This window comes from Dunckerocampus dactyliophorus, chromosome 12 (genome assembly GCF_027744805.1).
Source record: "Dunckerocampus dactyliophorus isolate RoL2022-P2 chromosome 12, RoL_Ddac_1.1, whole genome shotgun sequence".
Lineage (NCBI taxonomy): Eukaryota > Metazoa > Chordata > Actinopteri > Syngnathiformes > Syngnathidae > Dunckerocampus > Dunckerocampus dactyliophorus.
The window spans coordinates 13,660,257-13,684,247 of record NC_072830.1 but is presented as its reverse complement, the minus strand read 5'-3'; the positions used below and the strand labels follow the sequence as shown (position 1 = coordinate 13,684,247).

The 23,991-nt window shown below is 38.0% G+C and overlaps 1 protein-coding gene across 1 annotated transcript in view; it reads left to right on the top strand.

Moving 5' to 3' along the window:
- schip1 (schwannomin interacting protein 1) overlaps positions 1 to 23,991 on the top strand; it is a 369,798-nt gene that overhangs the window by 101,619 nt on the left and 244,188 nt on the right. Inside the window, exons 6-8 of the mRNA XM_054793942.1 lie at positions 15,533 to 15,597; positions 17,757 to 17,825; positions 18,043 to 18,178. Coding sequence (XP_054649917.1) covers positions 15,533 to 15,597; positions 17,757 to 17,825; positions 18,043 to 18,178 — 270 coding nt within the window. The remainder of the gene's footprint in view (positions 1 to 15,532; positions 15,598 to 17,756; positions 17,826 to 18,042; positions 18,179 to 23,991) is intronic.

Genomic DNA, 23,991 nt, shown 5'->3' with positions numbered 1-23,991 from the left:
TCCTTAGCACTGTTTAGTATCTCCCAAATAAAATACCACTTTAACAATCTGTTAAATTTGACAAATAAAATGAATGCATTTTGCTATATCACAAACAAATGAGTGGATTCATTTTGAGGGAATTCAGGATGGATTTTTGTAATCCACACAATTGTTGGACCTGATTGGACCTCAATAGATGCTTTCAGTGAGGCAGACTCAAAGGGAAAATATGTTGTCTCGCAAACCGAGTCCAAGGTCATCAAAATTGTGACTCGAGTTAAGTCTCGAGTCATCGGTGTCAAAGTCCGAGTCGACTTGAAAGTCTGTGATGATGTTGTCAAGTCGACTCCAAAGTCATGAAAATTGTGACTCGAGACAGGCCCTGTCAAAATCCAAGTTCAGTTGCAAGTCATTGATGATGTTGTCAAGTCGAGTCTAAAGTCATCAAAATTGTGTGCAAAAGCATTCAGTGTTTATATAATACATTGGGTACCAAAATAACGAATGGATTTTCTTATCATCATTGCATGTGCCCTCATTTTATGAGTTTCGTTTATGGAGTTTTCTTCTGCTTTTCACTGTACAAGCAAAAAAAATCTTTTGAGTTTGTCGTATTGCTGAAGTTAGCAGGTTTAAAAAATAGTTTGCTGCAAGCTGCTGTGCCTCCTCATTACCAGTGACTTTAAAGGCGACCGATGATACTAATTTTTGGGTCTTTGTATTGAGTTCTGGACTCCTGAAGGGCAGCTACACACGATGACCCGCACAGAAAGCTTTCTAGATCTTCCATACTCTGCACCTCTTCCTGCAGTGTTTCATGCCTCCCGCCCAAACGGTCTGTCTAATTTACTCCACCCCTGGCCCCCCTCCAGGTACGCCTCCCAACCGAGCCCATTAATCTGTGGTTGGTCACGCTCCCAAGTGCTCCCGACGACTTCCGGACAGCTTCCGAACCCCTTTTGTCCGATTACTTCCACAAAATAAACACAGTTAGGACACTGATAAATTGTTACTTACAGCTTGCTCGTCTGACTCTTAAACACAACCAAGTAACGTTGGAAAGGCGTCGGACTTCAGCAACAGTTTGGCGGATAGTCCAGCTTCGTATTGGCCCATGTTCACAAAACAGTCCCGTGTGAAGTGCCATTGACAGATGAGCACATTTTTCTCTTGCTGGCCGCAAATCAGCAACTCCAACCACTTCCGCCTGATGCTTGTCTCTTTAGGCACACCCGAACAAACAGTTCCTGGGAGCCATTGCTCGATGTGCTAACACTGTGAACAGAGCGAAGCAGAGCAGGGGTGCTGGGCACGCCAATATACGGAAGTCCGGGTTGCATCGACGTCAGTGGAACTCTGTGTTTAAAAAACACTGTAAAACACAACATTGCAGATGCAAAACTGCTTTCAGGGCTCACTTCCAAATGCACAAACCTCATTATCTGACGTGTTGGCATCATTTAACACGAGAATAGAACATTGTAACAACATTTATAGGTCAGAAAAGAGGAAAAGCATAATAGGTCCCCTTTAAAAAGGATCTTTATTTTCATGGGGATTTGAGGTCTGAACAGTCAAATCACTTTGCAGGCTACATGCAAAGCTGCCATTGAATTTATTCTCATTTTTATTATCAGAACAATTGAGTGGCAAACTTTGTGGGTGGCAGAGTTTCCTAGTTTCGTAGACTCCAATTGGGGGAGTTAGCAATTATATGGTCAATGCCTTAAACCTCTTAAAACCCTTGGCCAACGTGATGGCTCCTTTGCCTGCCATTTTCCAACCTCTTTGCAAACATTTGGTTCATTGCTCTTTGGCAGTTTGAACTTTGGAGGAAAGCGAAAATACTATTCTTACATCAGTGCATGGCCGTGATTGTGATTTAGTGGGCTGCCTTAAAATTGCTCTGCTGCTGTTGGAAATAACAAAGATTAATTGGTTATATATAGAAAAAAAAGTGCACCGCTTGAGTGTGGGTTTTTGTGTATATTGCGAGGTTTGTGTACTCAGACTAATTGCGTTCATCAGGAAAACAAACACAGCTGGCCAATGTGCTGCAGCGCTGGATGGCGATCGAGCCGTGCTGGCGAGAATTCTGTTGCCAGCTCTTCCCCATCAGGAAGCTCATCAAGTATAGAAGAGCAGAGCCAAGTGTATAGCGGGATACAATGCTTGCTGGGAGACCAGGATAAATAAATACAAAAGTGAAAGTCCATCATGTTTGCAGGAGATAAGTTGAAGGAGGTGACCTTAAAGGGGCGACAGAGTTGAAAACCAACTTGATTTTGACTTTGTGTTTTTATAGGCTGCTGAGACATTTGTCTGCCTCTGTATTCGTCTTCTCTCTTTGTCTGTCACTCTGCTCTCTCAGCTGAGTTAAGGGGCATTTAGAGGAGCACAAGAGCTATTTAAATCATGACTGTGTGTGGATGGGTTCTAGGTGCGAGGGACAGATTTACACCCCACGTACAGGCAGAGATGAAGGCCATTTTCCTGGCGGGTCATTTCTCTTGTTTCTCTGTTTCTCTGGCTGGATGTCTGGCCTTGGTCCAGTTTAATTTCATCCGAACCTAAACACTTGTTCTCATACCGCTATAGTCTTTCATTTTCACCACCAACAATGGACTACGTTGTCTTTGTTTCTTAAATGAATGATGAGTATTAAAGTCTACAGAGTTGCATGCTTAAAGGAATGATACTGCCGGGGTGGGGGCGAGGTAGCGAGCTCTTGGTGCCGAGGTGGAGGAGTTCAAGTATCTCGGGATCTTGTTCACGAACGAGGGAAGGCTGGAGCGTGCGATGGACCATTGTGGTGAAAGCAAAGTTCTTGACTTACCGGTCTACGTTCCTTCCCTCACCTAAGCTCATGAGCTGTGGCTGGTGACCAAAAGAGCAAGATCGCAGATACAAGTGGATGATTCGAGTTTTCCCAAGGACTCATTCTAAAGCAGGGGTGTCCAAGTTTTTTCCAGCGAGGGCCACATAGTGAGAAATGAAAGCATGCAACTTTGCCACTTTGATATTTTGTAAAGCAACACATGTAGATATGCTAAGAAGTTATATATATTTCAAGAAAATACTGCATATCAGTTTTGTCATATATGTGAAAAAGCCTATTATTATATCAAAAGTATTATCAACGTCACTCTTTGCTCTTTTTTCCATTTTCCAAATATTTAAACTTTCTTCTGAAATAACCTTAGTAACTATTCTTTTCGTAATATAATGACTTTATTCCCATAATATTATGACTTTATTCCCATAATATAATGACTTTATTCCCATGATATTTTGACTTTATTCCCATAATATTATGACTTTATTCCCATAATATTTTGACTTTATTCCCATAATATTATGACTTCATTCCCATGATATTTTGACTTTATTCCCATAATATTATGACTTTATTCCCATAATATAATGACTTTATTCCCATAATATTTTGACTTTATTCCCATAATATTATGACTTCATTCCCATGATATTTTGACTTTATTCCCATAATATTATGACTTTATTCCCATAATATTTTGACTTTATTCCCATAATATTATGACTTCATTCCCATAATATTTTGACTTTATTCCCAAAATATTTTGACATTATTCCCATAATATTATGACTTTATTCCCATAATATTATAACTTTTTTCCCAACCTAATTTTCCAAAAAATTACAACTTTATTTTGTTTTGCCTATTTCTCACAATATCACAACTTTTTTTAAAAATGCATTTTTTATTCAATATTTAAAGGCTGTGCTACTAAAATGATATTATTTTCCCTCTAATATTATCAGTTTATTCTAAAAAAAATTACAATTATTTTCTTATTATAATACATTTTTTCTGTTGATATTTTGACTTCATTCTTGTATTCTTGAGTGTGCCTCGGGCCAATAAAAAAACAGCTGTGGACCACAATTGCCCCCGGACCACACTTTGGACACCGCTGCTCTAAGATATAGGGTAAGGAGCTTGGTCATCCGGGAGTAGAACTGCTGTTTTTTTGCTTCAAGAGGGGTCGGTTGAAGTGGCTCAAGCATCTAGTCTAGACGCCTCGGACACCCGCCTACTGAGGTGCATGCCCAGCTGGGAAGAGACCTCGGGGCAGACCAAGGATACGCTAAAGGGATTGCCTCTGAATATTCTCATCCATCCAGATCATTGTATTCTCAGGGCATTGAATCGATAGCAAGATGTTTCGCCTCTCATCTGGGCAGGCTTCATCAGTTCGTGGTCAATGACTAGCTGGGACAAACACTAGTCAGACTAGATAGGGCAGCTCTAGTCTGAAAATTTTGGAGGAGGCAGGTCCAGACAGGAATGGTTTTGCTCTTTTGTGGTGTCAAATGACAGTCGTTGGGATACAATGGAGTGGGGCCTCACCCAGCCATCAATGGTCTTTTGAGTGATATCACCTCCGTTAGCATTCCATTCAGATGTAATCATGGTCATAGACACACCTGAAACCAGGGATTATGCCTCGCAGCTGGCCTGGGAACGCCTTGGTGGAACTACAAGAGGTGGCCGCAGACCGAGAAGTCTGGGCTTCCCTATTGAGACTGCTGCCCCTGAACTCGGATAAGCGGAAGAAGATGGATGGATGGTTGGATTGGATTGGAAATACTCAAATTAACCACCCCTTTCAATTAAGCACTAAGTCTCTTATATTTGCCGGGTGCGAGGTCTACAGAACTCAATAACGCCAGGATCATTAATTTATCTCTGCTTCAAAAAGCATCACCATTAAAGGAAAAGCACACTTTTTGGGGGGAATTTTGCCCATCATCCACAATCCTTATGTGAAACATGAACACGCATGTCTTTCTCTTTGCCATGCATCCTAAAGATATAAAAACAGCTAAAAAGAGGCAGCTAAGTAATGCACATAATAGGACACACTTATTCCACCTAGAAAGCCTGCTATTAAAAACCTCCAACAAGGTTTTATGGTTTTATATCCATGCTGTGAGCATGTAGTAACAGCTACATTCATGATGACATGTAATACTGAGTATTTTGCCTTGTTTTAGTTATTTTAAGCAATATTGGAACTTCCTTCCTGGGGGCATTGATTTCACATAGCAACATAGAAAGGGACGCGACACCGAGCGTTCAATTTTCCAAACTCAAAAACACAGCAGCAGTGGCGGCGGCTTCAATATGTAGCGTTACTTTTTGGTAGTAGCCTGAAGCTTTGTCAGCGAGTGTGTGTTGAAGCTTGTCGCTAGCCGGCTCGTAGCTAGGCAACTAGTGGTGTGGCGAGGTGTCACTACGCCAGTAAAGTAGTTCTTGGGCGTAACAATGTTAATACCAATAATAATAACAATGCCACTGTAGCTTGGTTAATATGCAGGTCACATTATTAAATGGAGCTTTGTTGGTGCTTTTTGGAGTCTTTTTCAGAAGGCTTTATAGGCGCAATACGTGTGTCCCATTACGTGCATTGTTAGCTGCCTCCTTTTAGCTGTTTTTATATATTTTGAACACACAGAAAAGAGAGCTCATGTCTCACATAAGGATTGTGGATGATGGGCAGAATTCCAAAAAAAGTGCAATTTTACTTTAACAGCTTTGACTGATGTACATTGTCCATCACCTCCACAAGATGGCAGTAGGAGCACTTGAAGTATCATGAGCGACCAGCATCCATCAACCTCTGCATGTGCTTTAAAATGCGCTACTCAGCTGTTGGTGTGAAACTCATGCGTGTTACACCTGCCGTACTGTTGTTACGATGAACTCATCAGCTGTATTAATGCTGACTGCGCAGTTTGTTTGTTTTTGCTATTACAACATCGGTTCTGTTGCTGATGTGTTGTGCAATATACTTGTTAGTAAATGACCATGTGGTCAAGAGAGCTGCATTGTCCTTTCCACTTTCTCATGCACTCCAAATCATTATTTGAGAAATTAAGAAATTAAGTTGTAAGAAAAAAGCTACTAAAAAGTGACTATATTTAAATATATTCACTTTTCAGTGTAAATTCAGCTTTTTTCATGATTATTGCCGACTTAGCCATATTGTACTGAGCAGCCAGGACAGTGACATGTGTTCGTACATAATAAATTCAATTTCTGATTCTATGGTCATCAATACAATTGTGCTTTACAGTTTGTCATAAATGTTACTCTTCTTTGGTGGCATCCTTGAATTGAATTCCAGGTTTGCCCGTACCACAATAATACAAGTATTTGGATCAAACAGTGCACTTTTTGCCGCTAAAAGAATGATCTACTCTAGCAAGACTTTATTTTTCATAAAGCCAGTTCAGTCTCGGTCAGTTTATTATCCATATTGTAGAAAATGGGATAAGCAGGCAGAGTGTAAAGCATTCTATTACCTCCTAGACAGAAGGGGCCAAACATGTACGACAATAAAGAACGACACAAGCAACTGTGTAGCTGTAAAAGCCAAGACACTGCAAAGTCAATAGAAAAACAATAAGCAGTATAAAAGCGAAGAGATCATATCAAGTTGGGCTGCAAAGTGCAAATAAAAAACAATACTGCGCAGAGGGCATCATCTAACCGGTGTTAAATGTCAGTTTCCTCTATTTATTTTATTATTAGTATTATTTTGGCAACGCTAGATCGTCTGCTCTGACTATGTTATTAAAAATACAATCCAGTAAGGAAGGACCTTAATGTGCTTGGGTTCCAGCATACTGCCCCCTTGTGTTGAATTAATTACATTTAAAAATTAAAACGTTATAGAAAGCACTAGTGTGGGTCCTTGTGAGCTCGTCTCTGGCAAAAACACAACCACGACAGACATGTTTGTTCTAGAAACATTACATGTATCCCACATAGACCACATAGATGCTTTATTTTGCCTTTCAAAGTGTTTGGGGTTGATTTTCTTTAAAAAAAAAAAAAAAAAAAAAAAAAGTGGAGAAAAGAAGCTTTTCAAACCCTTTATATGGCATGGAACCATATTTGGTCACTAAAATGGAACTGGAATGGGACACCAACCAAAGAAAGTTATATATTGATATGATAGTGTAAATTGAATACATAAATTAATTAATTAATAATAGTCTTTAAAATGATTTTATAATAATACATTTTATAAGAATTATATTATTCTAATTATTGTATTATATTACTTATGTATGTATATATATATATAAACACATATTTATACATGCATATTTTTGTGGATGTTTTTAGAAAATTAAAAAAAAATCATAAGGTGTGTTTAGGTTGTCTTAGAAGACATCTTAGAAGACGTTTGGCCTCTCATCCGAGCAGGCATCATCAGTTCATGCCCAAAGACTCGGTGGGACACACACCAGTCAGACTAGACAGGAATGGTTTGGCTTTTCAGTGGTGTCAAATGACAATCGGTGGGATACGACGGAGTGGGGTCTCTGCCTGCCAATGATGGTCGTTTGGGCGGTATCACCTTTGATCACCTGCATCCTGTGTGGGTGTAATCACTCACCCAAACAATCATCGTTGGCAGGGGGGCCCCACTCCATTGTATCCTAATGATCGTCATTTGACACACTGAAAAGCCAAACCATTCCTGTTTGGACCTGCCTGCTCCTTTAGAGGTTAAATAGATTGGATCTTGCGCCAAGCTCTCAGACTAGAGCTGTCCTATCTAGTCCCCCACGACCACATGAGGTGCCCGCAAGCCTGCTTTTCATTCAGGTTTTCAGTTAATAATGAAAGAACAGTAGAAAGAAATGCATTCTGAAATGCAAAATGTGAGTTGTGGACACCAGCATTTTGTTAATGTTCTGGTAAAACAAGCATATTCGCTTTGTTTGGGTTTAAAATAAGCTCTGAAAATAAATGTTACAAAAATGAGTAGCTCTTGGCCATTTTCATTTTGTAAAAGTCGCTCTCACAAGGAAAAACGTTGGTGACCCTTGACCTGGATGAATGAAATACGATGCAAGAAGTTATTTTATTTAAAGAAAAACATGCACCTCAGCTTTGTGATATTGGCGAAAAGTCGTATTATTAGCATGAACTTTGTTTTTTGCTCTTTTTTCCCCAATTTGTGCATTTTTTCCCAAATATTTCAAGTTTCTTTTTGTAAATTTTCTTTTTGCAATAATATGACTTTATTCCCATAATATTATAACTTTTCCCCAACCATCCATCCATCCATTTTCTATACCGCTTCTCCTCATTAGTGTCGCGGGGGTATGCTGGAGCCTATCCCAGCTGACTTCGGGCGACAGGCGGGATACACCCTGGACTGGTCGCCAGCCAATCGCAGCTTTTCCCCAACCTGATTTTCCAAAATTTGCTACTTCTTTTTGTTTGTGTGTCATGATATTATGATTTTTTTAAATTGCAGCTTTATGCTCCTAAAATGGCATTCTTTTTCTTCATACTTATAATAAAATATATCATTTTTTTCCTCGTAAAGTTACGATTACAACTTTTTTCTCTTAAATTTTTTTTAAATGACTGCTGATTTTTCCATTTTTGCTGTTGTTTTTTCTTTCTGTTTTCTTGTGAAATTATATTTTTAGAGTCACAGGTCGCACTTTGGACACCTCTGACGTATTGCTTGTTTTAATTTATGGCCTTGTTACTTTATTTATGACTACCATTAGGTGAGGTAAACGTTTTAAGTAAGACAATGACTTACGTTGACATGATGTGCAATATAATGGCTAGCATAGCATCCTAACCCAGCTTTCTGAAAATGTGGCCCCTGGAACAATTCACTTGAAGAGCCCTAAAATAGGGTATATGTATGCCATATTGTGTTTTGTCAAGAAACGGCGCATGTTTCTTTCAAGTAGACTTCATCATGCACCTGCAGTGCTCTGACAAGCTTCCATTCATGGCTGACTTACAGCTGCACGTCCTTGAAATGAATCCAGTGCTGTCACACAGCATATGAACACTTCTCTCTGAGCCCTGCAGCTCTTTTGACCCTTCACCTCAGCAGCTATGGCTCTATTTCACACCAGCCTATATACTCTTAGTACATCCAGCCGCCATGGACCTCCTTTCCAATTCCTTCAGCATTGCGGGTGTTTGGCATGCCGAGACTTAAGGAGAAAAGGATTGACGAGGGGAAACTAGAAAGGACGAATGAAGACTGTTTTGCTGTGTGTGTTCGCTCTAGCTCCTCTTGTTTAGGTTCCTCGGGGTTCAAGGTCTCTTCTCCATCAGCATCTTCCACCCCCTCCCCTCTCTGCTCTTTGCCTGACTCCACCATAAATCCAGAAACACACATGCCTACATGCACACAAACACACGTGTGTGTACACATCCACACAACAATCAATACAAGCCTGCTTGGCACTGCCAAAGCCCAAAATGACTATAGATTTTCTGTCAGTGTTGCCTTTAAATTATGCAAACCTTTAGTATAAGAGCTTTCTTTTTTTTATTTTGGGCATTTCTGCTCAAGGCAGTGTGGCACAGGTGCAATGATACAGGTGTATGGAATGTTCCATCACACGCTTGTATAAAGTGCCTGGTATACTAATGCTTTCTTTGTCCCATGTAGGTAATTACATGGTGCAGAGTACAGTAGATATTGAAATCAATAGAATGTATTAGGACAGCTGTAAATTGTGCTGCTGAAGTCAGGCTTTTCCTTAAGTGGTGAACATTGCTCTCCTGATATCTGTGGTGAGACTTCTGTTTGGCAAGCAAACACACACACAAACATACACGCGCACAAACACACACCCTCAGTCAGTCGATTAGTAGGCACAACATAAATAAGCAGCTGCAATTTTGGGTCATTTTTATGCACTGATTAGGTTTTGTGGGTGATCCGGATTACCGTCTGGATCCTGGAATTTTGTAAAGAATTCTTTAATAATGTTCTCTAATAATCTTAAAAAAAAAAACGTATTTAGAAGATTGTAGGCAGGTTTTCTATGCCATAACTACACAAATATTCAATTTATTAATATTGAATCCTACTTGGCAGAAAATAACTTATCGCAGTTGGGTCTGGAACCAATTAACAACCATCAATGAGGGATGACTGTATAGATCAGGGGTCGGGAACCTTTTTGGCTAAGAGAGCCATGAAAGCCACATATTTTAAACTGTATTTCTGGTAGAGCCATATGATATTGTTTAATAATGAATACGAATAAATGCGTGCATTTTTAAACAAGACCAACAATTTTTGAATTTTGTAAGTTTCTGAATTTATTCTTTGTAATAACATTGTTAAGCTATAACACTGAAACTATAACCAATAATAAATAAAATACTTCTTACCATTAATGCAACTTCTGCTGCTGCATTGTTGTGCACCGTGTTCGGTATTTTTTTGTCTTTTCGTCATCTTCTTTGTCAAAAGGGTTTGCTGTGCAGAATTAGCTAGCTGATTATTTGATGAAAGGAGGAAAGCTTCTCATCTCAATGATTATCCAATTGTCCAGTAAGAAAGTTTTATATTTGGACTTTACAACAGTATACACTCTAATTTCTGTAATGTTTTACTTTAAAATGTCAGCCAAAATAAATAGATAAATAAAAATGTCCTGTCTGCCAGATGCAGTCTTCAAAAGAGCCACATCTGGCTCCCGAGCCATAGGTTCCCTACCCCTGGTATAGATATTTGGATCAGTTGAACCAGTAGTTCTTAACTGGTTTGGCAAGTTTTTTTAACTCAAACTTCTCAACGATGTAATATTTAAAAGGACTCTTTGCAAAGGTTACGCGGCGGTCTATAGGGCCGCCACCTTCCAAACGTGGAGCGGTGAGACGCTGTCACTCTCTTTATGGCGCGCTCTTCAAGGAGCCAAATATGTGTTTACAGTAATCCCTCGTTTATGGTGGTTAATTGGTTGCAGACTCGACCACGGTAAGTTAATTTCTGCAAAATAGGATCTGTTATTTATAAATTGATTATTTTCATAATTAGAGCATAGAAAACCTGTTTACAACCTTCTAAATACAGTTGTTAACATTATTCGAGCCCTCTAGACATGGATAACACCCCAGCAGCCACCTTTACACTCCTATTACCTAATATAGTGGACAAAATAAGAGTAAATAAGCCATTTAAAATGTAAATAAGACACGTGCTCGAGTGTGTAGCTATAAATGTGTTCCAAGGGAAGCTGAGTGACGGGCGTAACAGCAGATTGGGTTTTTTATTAGGATTGGGCATCGAGTGTCGAGCATCCATGGGAACCAGGACTAACATTCCGATTTTCCGGGGATCATTCAAATTTTTCATTTTCAATTTGTAGTTTCGATTGTCCTTCCCGCTGATTAGAAGAAATAGCCGTGTTTGGCTTAACTTCAATCTCCATTGGGCATCTCTGTGTGGAGTTTGCATCTTCTCCTGTGCGTGTGTGGGTTTTCTCCGGGTACTCCAGCTTCCTCCCACATTCCAAAAACATGCACGTTAGGTTAATTGGTGACTCTAAATTGTCCATAGGTATGAATGTGAGTGTGAATGGTTGTTTGTCTATATGTGCCCTGCAATTGGCTGGCGACCAGTCCAGGGTGCACCCTGCCTCTCGCCCGAAGTCAGCTGGGATAGGCTCCAGCATATCCACGACCCTAGTGAGTATAAGCGGCATAGATGGATGGATGGATGGATGGATGGATGCATGGGCTTAACTTCATAAAAAAAGAGCAGTTGGCTCAGTGCAACATTTGCAACACAATGATATCATGCAAAGGAGGGTGCACGACGAACATGATTCAACACCTCCAGATTTATGGGACAGAAATGACAGTATGCCCGGCCTTTGATGTGCTACGTCTGACTTCCTCTAAGCAGTAAGGATCACGGAAGTCAAACAATAATGTCTCATGCCAATGTAACCAAGAGTGTCAGGATGCCCGCTGATGTAAATAAAGCTCATAAAGCACTGGAACTATGGCTGCAGGACGCAAGTTTCTGTTTTGACCTTCTCAACCCACACAACACACTTCCGGCCTTCAAAATAAGTGCACTTTGCACTACATCCTGTTTACTTGTGCTAACATAGTAACAAAATTATTATAAAACAAAAGCCACTAAATTGAGACGAGCCTTAATGTTCTTCTTGTTCAGCAGTGGTTTTAGTCTTGGAACTCTGCCATGCATGCCATTTTTGCCCAGTGTCTTTCTTATGGTGGAGTCATGAACACTGACCCTAACTGAGGCAAGTGAAGCCTGCAGTTCTTTGGATGTTGTTGTGGGGTCTTTTGTGACGTCTTGGATGAGTTGTCGCTGCGCTCTTGGGGTCATTTTGGTTGGCCAGCCACTCCTGGGAAGGTTCACCACTCTTCCATGTTTTTTCCATTTGTGGATAATGCCTCTCACTGTGGTTTGCTGGAGTCCCAAAGCTTTAGAAATAGCTTTATAATCTTTTCCAGACTGACAGATCTCAATTAATCTCAGTTAAGTTATAGGAATAGGAATCGGAACCGGAATCGTTCAAATTCAAACGATACCCAACACTTGTTTTTATTAGGGATTTTTATGAGGGTTTCTTGTGCCTGTTTAAAAACAATCTGCAATAAATCTGCAATAAAAGCCTGGATGGATGGATGGATGGATGGATGGATGGATGGATGGATGGATGGATGGATGGATGTTCCGGCGATCAAGTCTGCCGTTTGTGTGTCTGTAACATTACTGACACCTAGTGACGTTTGTAGAATACTACATATCCTTCATAGCCGCTTTGAATGTATCTTCTGAATGCTTTATATTTTTGTATTTTGTGAAAAATAAGTAAAATTTGCTTAAATATGCATATGTTTTACTAATTACAGGCCGTATTACAGGCCAAAACGGCGTTATTGATTAATATATTTTTGCAAAAGCATGATAGAGCCGCGAAATTTGAAGCTCGAGGTGTCGAGGCAATCAAAAATCTTTTTTGTATAATATGTTCAATGTAACACTAAAGCCAACCTTAACCAATCCCTTCCATGTCTCACACACACACAGTTTCACGTTTCCCTTGCTGTACTATCTTTTGTAAGTTCTATTTAGCTATTTTTGGTCCTTTATGCTCCCTTTTCCGCTTGTCTCACTTTTTAAAAATGTTTCTAACTCTCTCCTCTTTGCTGATCCTTTTTTAAAATTCCCAAATGCAGCATTTGAAAGTGTGTACGGTGGAGACGGGTGGACTCTAGGTGCGAGAGACAGCATTCTTTTCAGGCTAACGTGGCGTAGATGGATAGCTTTGTTAGACACTAAGAAGCGGCGCAGACACTGACACTGATCACAGCGAGGTTTCAATCACCCGCTGGGCTGACTTTTTAGCGACAGATCCCCTTTTTATCGGCGGCAAGCACCCTTAAAGACTAAAAACAGCACATTGAAGCAATCATTGATCACTAATCTAAGTGCTTGATTCTAGCTAATGAGCTACTTGTTTCTTCTGGGACGCGGCGTAATGAGAAAAACAGCACCGGCTGTGAAAATCAGCTCACAAAATAAGCCCTATCTTTTCGTAATTTGGGCAAATGAGGGAGATCATGTAGGTGTGCTCTTTTTAGGGAATTAGGTAATATTTTTAACCCAGCTATAAAAGTGCCCTTACCAGGCAAATAAAATGGCTAAAATGCTACATTTTGGGAGGTATTAAGTAAACATGTTTATTATTGTAGCAATCTAATGCACTAGATCACACTGAGAGCTCCTACCATTGTTTTGTCTTTCTCATGAAGCTGAACGAGTGAGACAGCTCCCGTCCTAGACTGGGATGTGAGTCGAGTTTTGGTGGAAGTCGGATCTTATACCTACATTACCCTCTACGTCAAGAATGAAATGAAATAGTAATAAAACATACAAGCCAAAGCACAGGCATCCTTTTCATCTATTGTCACTTTCACAGGATCAGATCCTTTAGCATGCTCAAGGATACTGTAGCGACCTGGCAGTTACGCGTCGTGGTAAAGGGTTTTGTGATTTCCGACCGGCCATGAACGTGACATGAGTCGTGACTCTGTGTCTGTGTGTGCGTGCAGAGAGGACAACTGAGTTTGCTGATGTTGTTTTGGCGGTAGCCTGTTTTGCCTTTGCGATAAAGGGATTGTTGATCGACCACCTGCTCGTCGTCCTTGTGTCTGTTTTTTTAAATTACTTGACATTTTTGAAATTGTGTTGTATTTTTTTTTAAAGAAATTGTGTTGTATTTAATTAATTAAATAAATGTTAGTATAATTTTAAAAAATAAAATAAAATAAAAAAATAATAAAAATAATAATGTTACATCAAATTAAATTAAAAATAAAAAAATGATGATTAAAACATGACAAAAATAAAATTAAAAATAACTAACATTTTTATATAAAAAACAACACAACCCAACAAGATTACATGTTTAATTAATTAATGGATAATTGTGCTTGATGGTGAAATAAAATTAAATAGCACCAGTGATAATAAGTCTAATTATTTTTTTAAAGTACCTTTTGTATGCTTCTAGTAGTAGTTGGAAAATATCTAATACAAATTTCAGAAATAAAATAAGTTATAAATAATATAGTAGTAATATAATAAATAAGAATACATTGAAGAATATAATAATATAGAAAATAAGTAAATAAAACCTCTGATAATGTACAATAATTATTTTAAATATGTATATATTCCTGCAATAATGCTTCGATCTGGCACCATCCCCTCAGAGTAGGACCGTCCTATCTAGTCATTCAGCATGAAATGCTGAAGCCTGCTTGGAGGAGAGCCGGAACGTGTTCTAAGGCAATCCGAACAGTCCCCATTTGAGGCAAAGCTTCAGAGCTCTGAGAGCGACCATAACTGTGATGCGTCCTGCGGTGTAAAGCAGTGAGACAGCCCTGACCTAGTATAAGGTAGAACGATACAATGCAATTCTACAACCACGTTAATAAACATGTTAAAAGTGAGACGTATTAGATTGCACAGGTGCACCTTATGTTGTGGCTCATTTCTGGAAAAGGAAATGTTGAAATATTTAGAATATGAGATCCGTTCATTGCTGCCGGGAAGCATTTATGTGCTGCAAAATAATGCAAATGAAATACCAACCGAGCACTGCAGTGCAGTATGGCCGTTCAGCCCTAATGTTTTTCAAAATGAGACGTTTTGCACTGGCCAGCCTGGTTTCTAATAGACAGACAAATGCACGAACGGCACAGCATGTTGCAGTAGCTGCAGCTCGCCGGCCTGGCGTGAACCTCTTGGCTTGTCAGGAAGAACTGCTCCACTTAAACTTTGTTGCTCCCTTGTAATTGAATTAGTCTGCTCAATTATGTAGAGGCAGCCTTGTCCTCATTAGGATGGAGCAGATGGGGGCGGGGGAGCTGAAGCATTACAGCAGTTTAAAGTCGTTTGAGTGAAAGTTTTTGTTGTGCACTAACCACCACATCTGCTGTGTGCATTGTTATGTCTTCTTGTGTGTCTCTGTTTAACTTTCATCTTGCCTTCAAGGCCGTGCACAGCCTAAAGACGACAAAAGAAAACAAAAAAAATACTGAGGCAGCAAAATTCTCCCAAAACTTTACTTCCCAGAAACAAAATCTAACCAATTCAAAGCGAATCTCAGCACAATGATCACACACATGGTTATCAACTAGTGATGTCTGGTCCCTCTGTGTCTCATACAGGAGCAGCTCCAGAGCCTGCACAGTGGCTTCAAGCATGTTAATGATGGAGGCTTCCAGCTGGAGACGTGAGTGGACACACACACGCACACACACACACACACACACACACGTAACACATAACAATAACAGCACACATCATCATGCTCTTGTGTCACATTAAAAGTCCATTTAGTACAGATGCAATCTGCGCTTAATTACTGATAATACAGACTGAGAACTGTTTAGTTTATATCCTGCACTTCATTGCTTCCAGACCCGACTGTGATAAGTGAATTTCCGCGAAGTAGGAATCCTTCTTTATGTATGGAATCATTTTGTAGTTATGACATAGAAAACCCGTTTGCAATCTACTAAATAAGTTTTTTATTTAACATGATTAGAGCCCTCTAGACATGAAATAACACCCCTATAGTCACCTTTACACTCCTATTATACAATATAGTAGACATAGACATAGACATAGACTCTGCTCATGTGGTGTCGCAGTAAATTCGGTCCAGTGCTAGTAGAAGGAGCAGAATGGGTGGCAGACAGGAAGTGACGTCGGGTGTTCAGTTTCCAAAGTTCTTACAGAGTTTTACCTTGTTGTGTGTTATGGGCGCAACATAATTATGTTATTAATATTGTTATTATTGTGTTATTATTTAAACCTGCAATAAAAGCCTGTTTTTCCGGGCAATCAAGTCTGGTGCTTGTCTCACCGGACATCTACTGATCAATGTAGAATACTATATTCACAATATGAATCGTCTTCTTAATGGCTTGTATTTGTGTTTTATTTCAGTCATTTTTATGCTTGAAAATGCTCAATTTGGGCAAAAATAACATCTTCAGTATTTCAACTCGATGCTACTCATAATTTTATGAGTTTATTCTTGGGAAATTGTGGCTTTTTTTTCTCGTTAGAATTTTTTTTGTTAACATTGTGACTTTATTCTCGCTGGTTTCTACTCTTGTTTTTTTTCGTTTGTCAACTATTTCAACTTTTTTCTTGTAAATTTTCTTCTCGTAACTAGGACTTTATTCCCATAATATTTGTACTTTTTTTTGTAACAATGTAACTTTTTCCCCAATAAAATTTTTAAAGAAATACTGTATTTGGTTGTGTTTGTTTCTCATAATATTACGACTTTTTTTTTTAAATGATGTTTTCGTTAATATTTCATCTTTGTGCTACTAAAATGCCATTTTTTTGCCTCATAATATTATGACATTATTCTTGTTTATTTGTTTATCTTGTTTATTTTTGTTTGATTACAACCTTTTCTTCTTAATATTTTACTTTATTCTTGTAAAATTACAGCAGGTTAATGAACAATCTCAATTTTATTTTGGGAATTTTTTTCCCTAGTAATTATTACTTTATTCCCCTATTTTTACTTTATTTTTGTAACATTATAACTTTTTCCACAAGCTAATTTTCAATTTTTTTTTATTTGTCGATTTGTTTGTTTCTCACAATATTGTAACTTAAAAAATAATAATATTTAATATTTCAACTAATAAAAAACATCATTTAAAAAAAACACCTTTTTTTTGTTCAATTACAACTTTTTGTTCTTAATGTTTTGATTTTATTCTTATAAAATTACTGCTGATTTTTCCATTTTTAATTTTTACAATTAAAAAAAAACAACAAAAAAAAACAGCCGTGGACTTCAAATGGTCCCCAGGCCACACTTTTACATAATGTGTAACTATTGTTACACATTCTCCATTCTTACAAAGTGGTAACATGTGAAACACAGGAAATGACCAAACTATCAGTAATTGCTGAGACTCGGAGAAGGGGTAGGCTTAAATAAACTATGCTTCTTCCTACTCCTTTTCGGATAAGTCACTTAACGTAACTTGTTAAGCATCCATCCGTCCGTCTTCTATACCGCTTATCCTCACTAGAGTCATGGGTAAACTGGAACCTATGAGGCGGGGTACACCCTGGACTGGTCGCCAGCCAATCGCACGCTCACACTCAATTCACACACCTATGGACAATTTAGAGTCACCAATTAACCTACCATGCATGTTTATGGAGTGTGGGAGGAAGCCGGAGTACCCGGAGAAAACCCACACATGCACGGGGAGAACTAGCAAAGTCCACACAGAGATTCGAACCCAGATCGCCAACATGCTAACCACAAGGCCACCGTGCGGCCCACTTGTTAAACATGTCCAAAACAAATAAAGCTATTCCCAGTACTTCCATTGTTTCCTTTTGCCACAGTGCTGACATCATGGTGGACGTGGACCACATCAATATGAACGTGCCACCCTTTGAGACCAAGGTGTTAATGTGAGTAGCACCTTAAACCTCTGCTGAGAACTTTATAACCTCTGTAAACTTTCTGGCTGAGATTTATTGGAGGCCAGCCCACACAAATCTGACAAGTTGATGGATGTTTAGCAAGAGATTTAAAAAAAAAAACAACCTTTTGTAGGCTCAGGTGACAAGGATAGTTGAGATGGCGGATTTAGTGTGTATGTGTGCGTGCGTGTGTGTGCGTGTGTAGCATCCAACGAGCCTGGCGTGACTTCCTCCAGAAGCAGGAAGTGGAGAAGAGGAGCCCCTCCCCGTCTTCCCTTTCTTCTTCGGACAAGATGAGCATGTCCATCAGCATGGCCACCCTCTCCGATGGCAGCACCCCGGTAAGTCATGCTGACCTTTAACCTTGAAAAGAGCACGGGTTCCCACCACTTGCTTGTCATTAACGTTGGAAGTGCGCTTTCATTCTGGATCCAATGCGTCAAAGTGCTTGAAATTGTTGTGAGTGAATGTAGCGCCTGTTGGACGGATAACCGAAGTAGCTTGTACGCTCCACCAGGGGCTCACTGGAGATGAGTATTTTCCAAATGAGAGAAATTATTCCCATAAAAAATATTGTAAATATATATTTTTAATTTACAAATAGCATACCCATTTTTGTATACTTTTTTGAGCGGGTTATTTATTTATTTTTTTATATTTCCATTTATATCTACGTATGTTTTATTCAACTAGCCTGGAGAGCAGTGTCTTTTCTTGTTGCAAGTGAAATAGTTGACCCAGTTTTCAAGACTTTACATTTGTTTAAACATTTTTTTTTTTAATCTATTTTACACTTTTTTTATAGGCCACAAATCCTACGTAAAGACAGATTTTATTGGTTTTAATTAATTCATTTATTATAATTTTTTTAAATGCATGTGAGCTACCAAAGAGCTACCAGCTTCCACATTTGTCATATTTAAAACACAATTCACATAAATATTTTTATATTTAGTTTCTTATATTTAGTTATAGTTAGTTTTATGTTTCCAATGTTTTTTTCCTATTTAGAAAATAATTCACATGAACAGATTTTTTTTTTTTTTAATATTTAGATTTACATCAATTTTTTTTAATGTAAATTCAGCCGGGTAGCTGGCACTAATTTGTTAAAAATTTGGGGATTTTCAAGTATTTTTCCTCCAGTTTTTGGGTGGGATATATTTGTTGAAATAAATCAATGAAAGCTAATATGTAAACTTAAATAAAGTAACGTTTGTATTCATTTTCATATCAACTTAGCCAGGCAAGAAAGGCCTTGAATTTACTTTCTTTAAAAATGTGAAAAAAAATAAAAATAAACCACAGTATAAAAACATCTCTTTTAGCTTGATGAATAAATAAAAACAATCATTTCAACATGCATATATGTTCATATAAATGTGTAAGGTGATGGAAAAGCTTGAGAAATCCTGTGGAAAGTTATTAAGAAGTGCTTGAATTTGACCTTGGAAAAGGGCTACAGAGCTGATTTTTGAGTGAGAGCTAAAATTCGAAGAGAAGATGCATGGTTTTGTGCATGTTGGGATGTTTTTTTTTAGCTCCTTAATGTAAAGATCACGGGCTATTATGTGTGTGTGTGTGTGTGTGTGTGTGTGTGTGGCTGTCCAGAAGGTGGCAGTATATCTCAGCATCTCACAAACAAAGCTAACACACATGAATCTGTTGAGCGGGCATTGCCATTCAGCACATCTTCCCTACATTTAACCGGACTACAATAAATCCCCAGGATTTTCACAACTGCGTCTTCTTCTGGTTATTATAATTCCACTCTTGCCTGTCGCAGTCGGAGGGCTTTCGGGCTGAAGTGTGTGTTCTCTTCTCGCCTAATCTCCGAGACTGCAGTCAACAGGCGGGTTAATGCTCAGGGACGGCTTTCTGAGGACGATACTAGTCCACTGTGTCACAGAGGAGGATTTATTAGATTCGGAGGTAGTGGATGGAAGGAGGTCAGGTGGTTGAGGGAGGAACGGGAGTAAGGAATAAATGTATGCTGTCACGCATGACACTGTGGGCGAAGTCATCAGTGTGTCCTATATATGCGGGAAGTTGTGTGTTGTGTTTTCCCTTTGGGATGGCGGGGAAAGGCTTGCTCGGTGAGTCTGACCTGCTGACAAGGGCAGATGATCATCACGGAGGGAAAGTGTGTGTGTCGGGGATGCGCTTCTCCATCACTGACAACACAAGTATCAAAAACGACATCATATTTCTTGGCTTACAATTAGCATCATATCTCCTCCTCTGTTGTTTCAAACTTGCTAATAACATTTCAGACACGTTTTCCCATCCGCTGGTGTGAAAGTGACAGGAAGAAAAGCTGCGACTCGCTTGGGGAGAAGTCATGATGGTATATTTGTAACAATTACCACTATAAATCCATGTGTATTGCTTATTTGTCCCATCCCTGACGTCCAGCTTCAGCTTGGATCCATTCTCTGGTGTCAATATAGATCAGGGGTGTCCAAACTTTTTCCGATGAGGGCCACATAGTGAAAAATGAAAGGATGCAACTTTCCCGCTTTGATATTTTGTAAAGCAACACATGTAGATATGCTAATACTAAGTACTATATAATACTAAGTTATATATATTTCAAGAAAAAACTGCATCTCAGCTTTGCCATATACAGTATGTGAAAAAGCATATTATTAAAATCAACTTCACTATTTGCTCTTTTTTTTTGCCATTTTACTGTTGTTTTTTCTCTCATTTTTAAATATTTCAAGTTTATTCCAGTAAATGTTCTTCTTAAAATTATTTATTTTCGTAATATTTTGACTTTATTCCTGTAGTATTGTAACATTTTCACGAATTAAATGTTTCAAAAATGTAAACTTTATTTATTGTATTGTTTGTTTCGCATAACATTACCACTTTTTTTATAATGTATTTTTGGTTTAATATTTCAACAATATTCAAGGATTAAGCAGCACAGAAAATGAATGAATGAATGAATTTCAACTCCATCTATCTGTTTTCGCGGGAGTATGCTGGAGCCTATCCCAGCTGACTTTGGGCGAGAGGCGGGGTACACCCTGGGCTGGCCAACAGCCAATCACAGAGCACATATAGACAAACAACTATTCCCACCTATTAAAACAATTTAGAGTCTCCAATTAACCTAACATGCATGTTTTTGGAATAAATTTCAACTCTATGCTACTAAAATGACATTGTTTTTCCTGACAATATTATGAGATTATTCTCGTAAAATTGCCACTTTTTTCTTGTCAGAATATGGCTTTTTTTCCTCTTCATATTTCAACTTCATTGTTTTAAAATTACAGCTGTTAATTTCTGCCGTTGATGTTTTTTTCATAAATTTTCCAACTGTTTCAATTTTCTTCAAATTTTGCAATTATGACTTCATTCCCATAATATGTTGACTTTATGCTCACAATATCATGACATTTTCCGCAACCAAATTTTTCAAATTTTTGTCTGTTTCTCATAATTTACACCTTTTTGAGAAAAAAAATATATATATATTTTGTCTATAATATTTCAACTCTATGCTACTAAAAAGACATTATTTTTATTCTTGTTTACACTCTGCATTTTTCTGTTGATATTTTGGCTTTATTTAAAAAAAAAAATTAGCTGTTTTCTGTTTTTCTTCTTGTCAATTTTCTTCTGATAATTCTGACTTTATTCCCATAATATTTGGACTTTATTCCAGTAAAATTACTGCTGATCTTGCGGTTATTTTTTTTATTCTATTTTTAATTTTTCTTGTTATTATAATTCGATCTCTAGAACGTGCCACGGGCCAAAAATGGGCGCCCCTGATATGGACCGTACATACGTGTATGCACTCTGTGTTGCGAGCAGAAAAACATTCTCGACTGAGCCGATGTGAAGCCTGAATGGTCTTTAAATGATCTTTCACTCAATCCCGTACAAGCGAGCAACAGCGGATGTCTCTCTTTATGATCGATCCCCGTTCTCCATGGCAACACCACGCGAGGGAGGCAGAAATTATAGCTTTCATTAAGGGGAAACCCAACAAAAGTGGGGATTTTATGCTGCCATATGAATCAGCTGTCTGGATTTTATTGTTTCATAATATTGCACCAGCACAGCAACGCACGGCAATCACCTCTACACCTGCACGAGCTAGCATGAACACAAACATGTCAACATAAGGATGATTCCAGCTTCAATTTCAGCCCGTCTGGGTGATTGATGCATTCTTTACATCCGCTCATCAATCACTGCAGTTTGGGGGACTGTTTGAAGGCTCTTTTCAAGCAGGAATGCTACTAAATTATGAAATTCATTGTGACACAAAATTAAAAAAAAAAACACGTAAATGTTTGCCACGCACTTGAAGTGGTTAGTTACTACAGAGGCATCCAAAGTGTGGCCTGGGGGCCATTTGCGGCCCGCAGCTGTTTTGTTTAGTAGCCCGCGACACATTCTAAAACTATAATTAAGAAATATAATCAAATATAATTAAGAATAATTTAAAAAAAACAGCAACAATCGAAAAATCAGCAGATATTTTAAACAGAGTAAAGAGAGAGAAAGAGTAGTAATCTAAAAATAAAAAATTGTGTCAATTTAGTAGCAGAAAGTTGAAATATTAAAGAAAAAATATGTTATTTATTTAAAGGCATCATATTAAGAAACACATTTTGGGAAAATGTTATAATATAATGGGAATATAGTCAAACTATTATGCTAAAAAGTCATAACATCACAAGAAGAAAAATTACAAGAAAAAAGTTGAAATATTTGGAAAATATTCTTGAATAAAGTAAACAATTTGCAAGAATAAAGTCAAATTATGAAGAGGAAAAAAAATCTAAAGAGAATAAAAGTCGGAATTTCACCAGAATAAAGTAATACGAGGGAAAATGTTTAAGGAAAAGTTAGAATATTATGGGAATATCATCCAAGTATTCTGGTAACAAAGTCCAAAATTGTAACTCAATCAATACCAATACCATATTTATACGTTTTTATAAACCCAAACACCCGATCCCCAAGACGAATTTATACGTGGAAGAACGTGGAGGAGTGTAGCGTGCAGAAGGTTACGCATCGTAGGGAAATTTTAATGCGTGTGTGTGCACACACGCGCACACACGCACACACACACAGTTCAGTTCCAAATGTGAAAATTGTAAATAGTTCATGGTGTTGCATTTGTTATTTTGATGTAAAACAATCCCGTTTTGTGTTGTTTATGTTGGTATAGTTGTTTAGATATTGGAGATGTCACAAAAGCAAAAAATATTTGTGTCAAAGTGAAAGTTATGCTTGAAATGTATCTTTTCACAAAAAAATCTGTTTTTCTCTTTTTTTTAGTTGGGAACTGATATTTTCCTGAAACTTACCTATGTTCTACTGATGTTTACTAAAGAATGGAAAAAGGTAGAAACTTTTTTTTTCTGATGAAAGACGGGAGTCTAATCTTTCTTTTGGTAGGTTCCATGTTTATATACAATAAAACACAATTTTTTTGTGTGCCTTGAAAGGTCAGTCCAAATCGTCTAAAATGGACGGTACTGAAGGGGTTGTCTTTTGAAAAATGGCTGGGATTGAATGAGTTGAGAGAAAAAAAGTTGTAATATCATGAGGAAAAATAATGTTATTTTAGTAGCATAAAGTTGAAATATTAAAGAAAAAAATTAAAAGACATAATATTATGAGAAACAAACAAACATTTTGGGTTGGGTAAAAATGTATAATATTACGGGAATAAAGCCAAAATATTATGGGAATAATTATGGGAAGATATTTTATGGGAGGAAAGGTAAAATAGTTGGAAAATGAAGAAAGAAAAAAAAAACAGCAGAAATGGAAAAAGTGCTTTAATTTTCCGAGAATAGAAAATAGAAAATAGAAAGAATAGAAAAGAGAACAGAAAAGAAAAAAGTCACAATTTGACGAGAATAAACTCTTAGTGTTACAGAGAAAAATAATGCATTTCATTTATTTCTTGGAATACACAACACATGACCTGTTAGCATGTCTTCATGTGTTGCTTTACTAAATATCAAAGTGGCAAAGTTGCATCCTTTCATTTTTCACTATGTGGCCCTCGCTGGAAAAAGTTTGGACACCCCCGGGTTAGTGGTCTGCTAAGGGGAGCTGTCCAGTAGCTTGGTGCTGATCTGTGTTGCAGTGGCGGAGTTTTGCCGGTTGA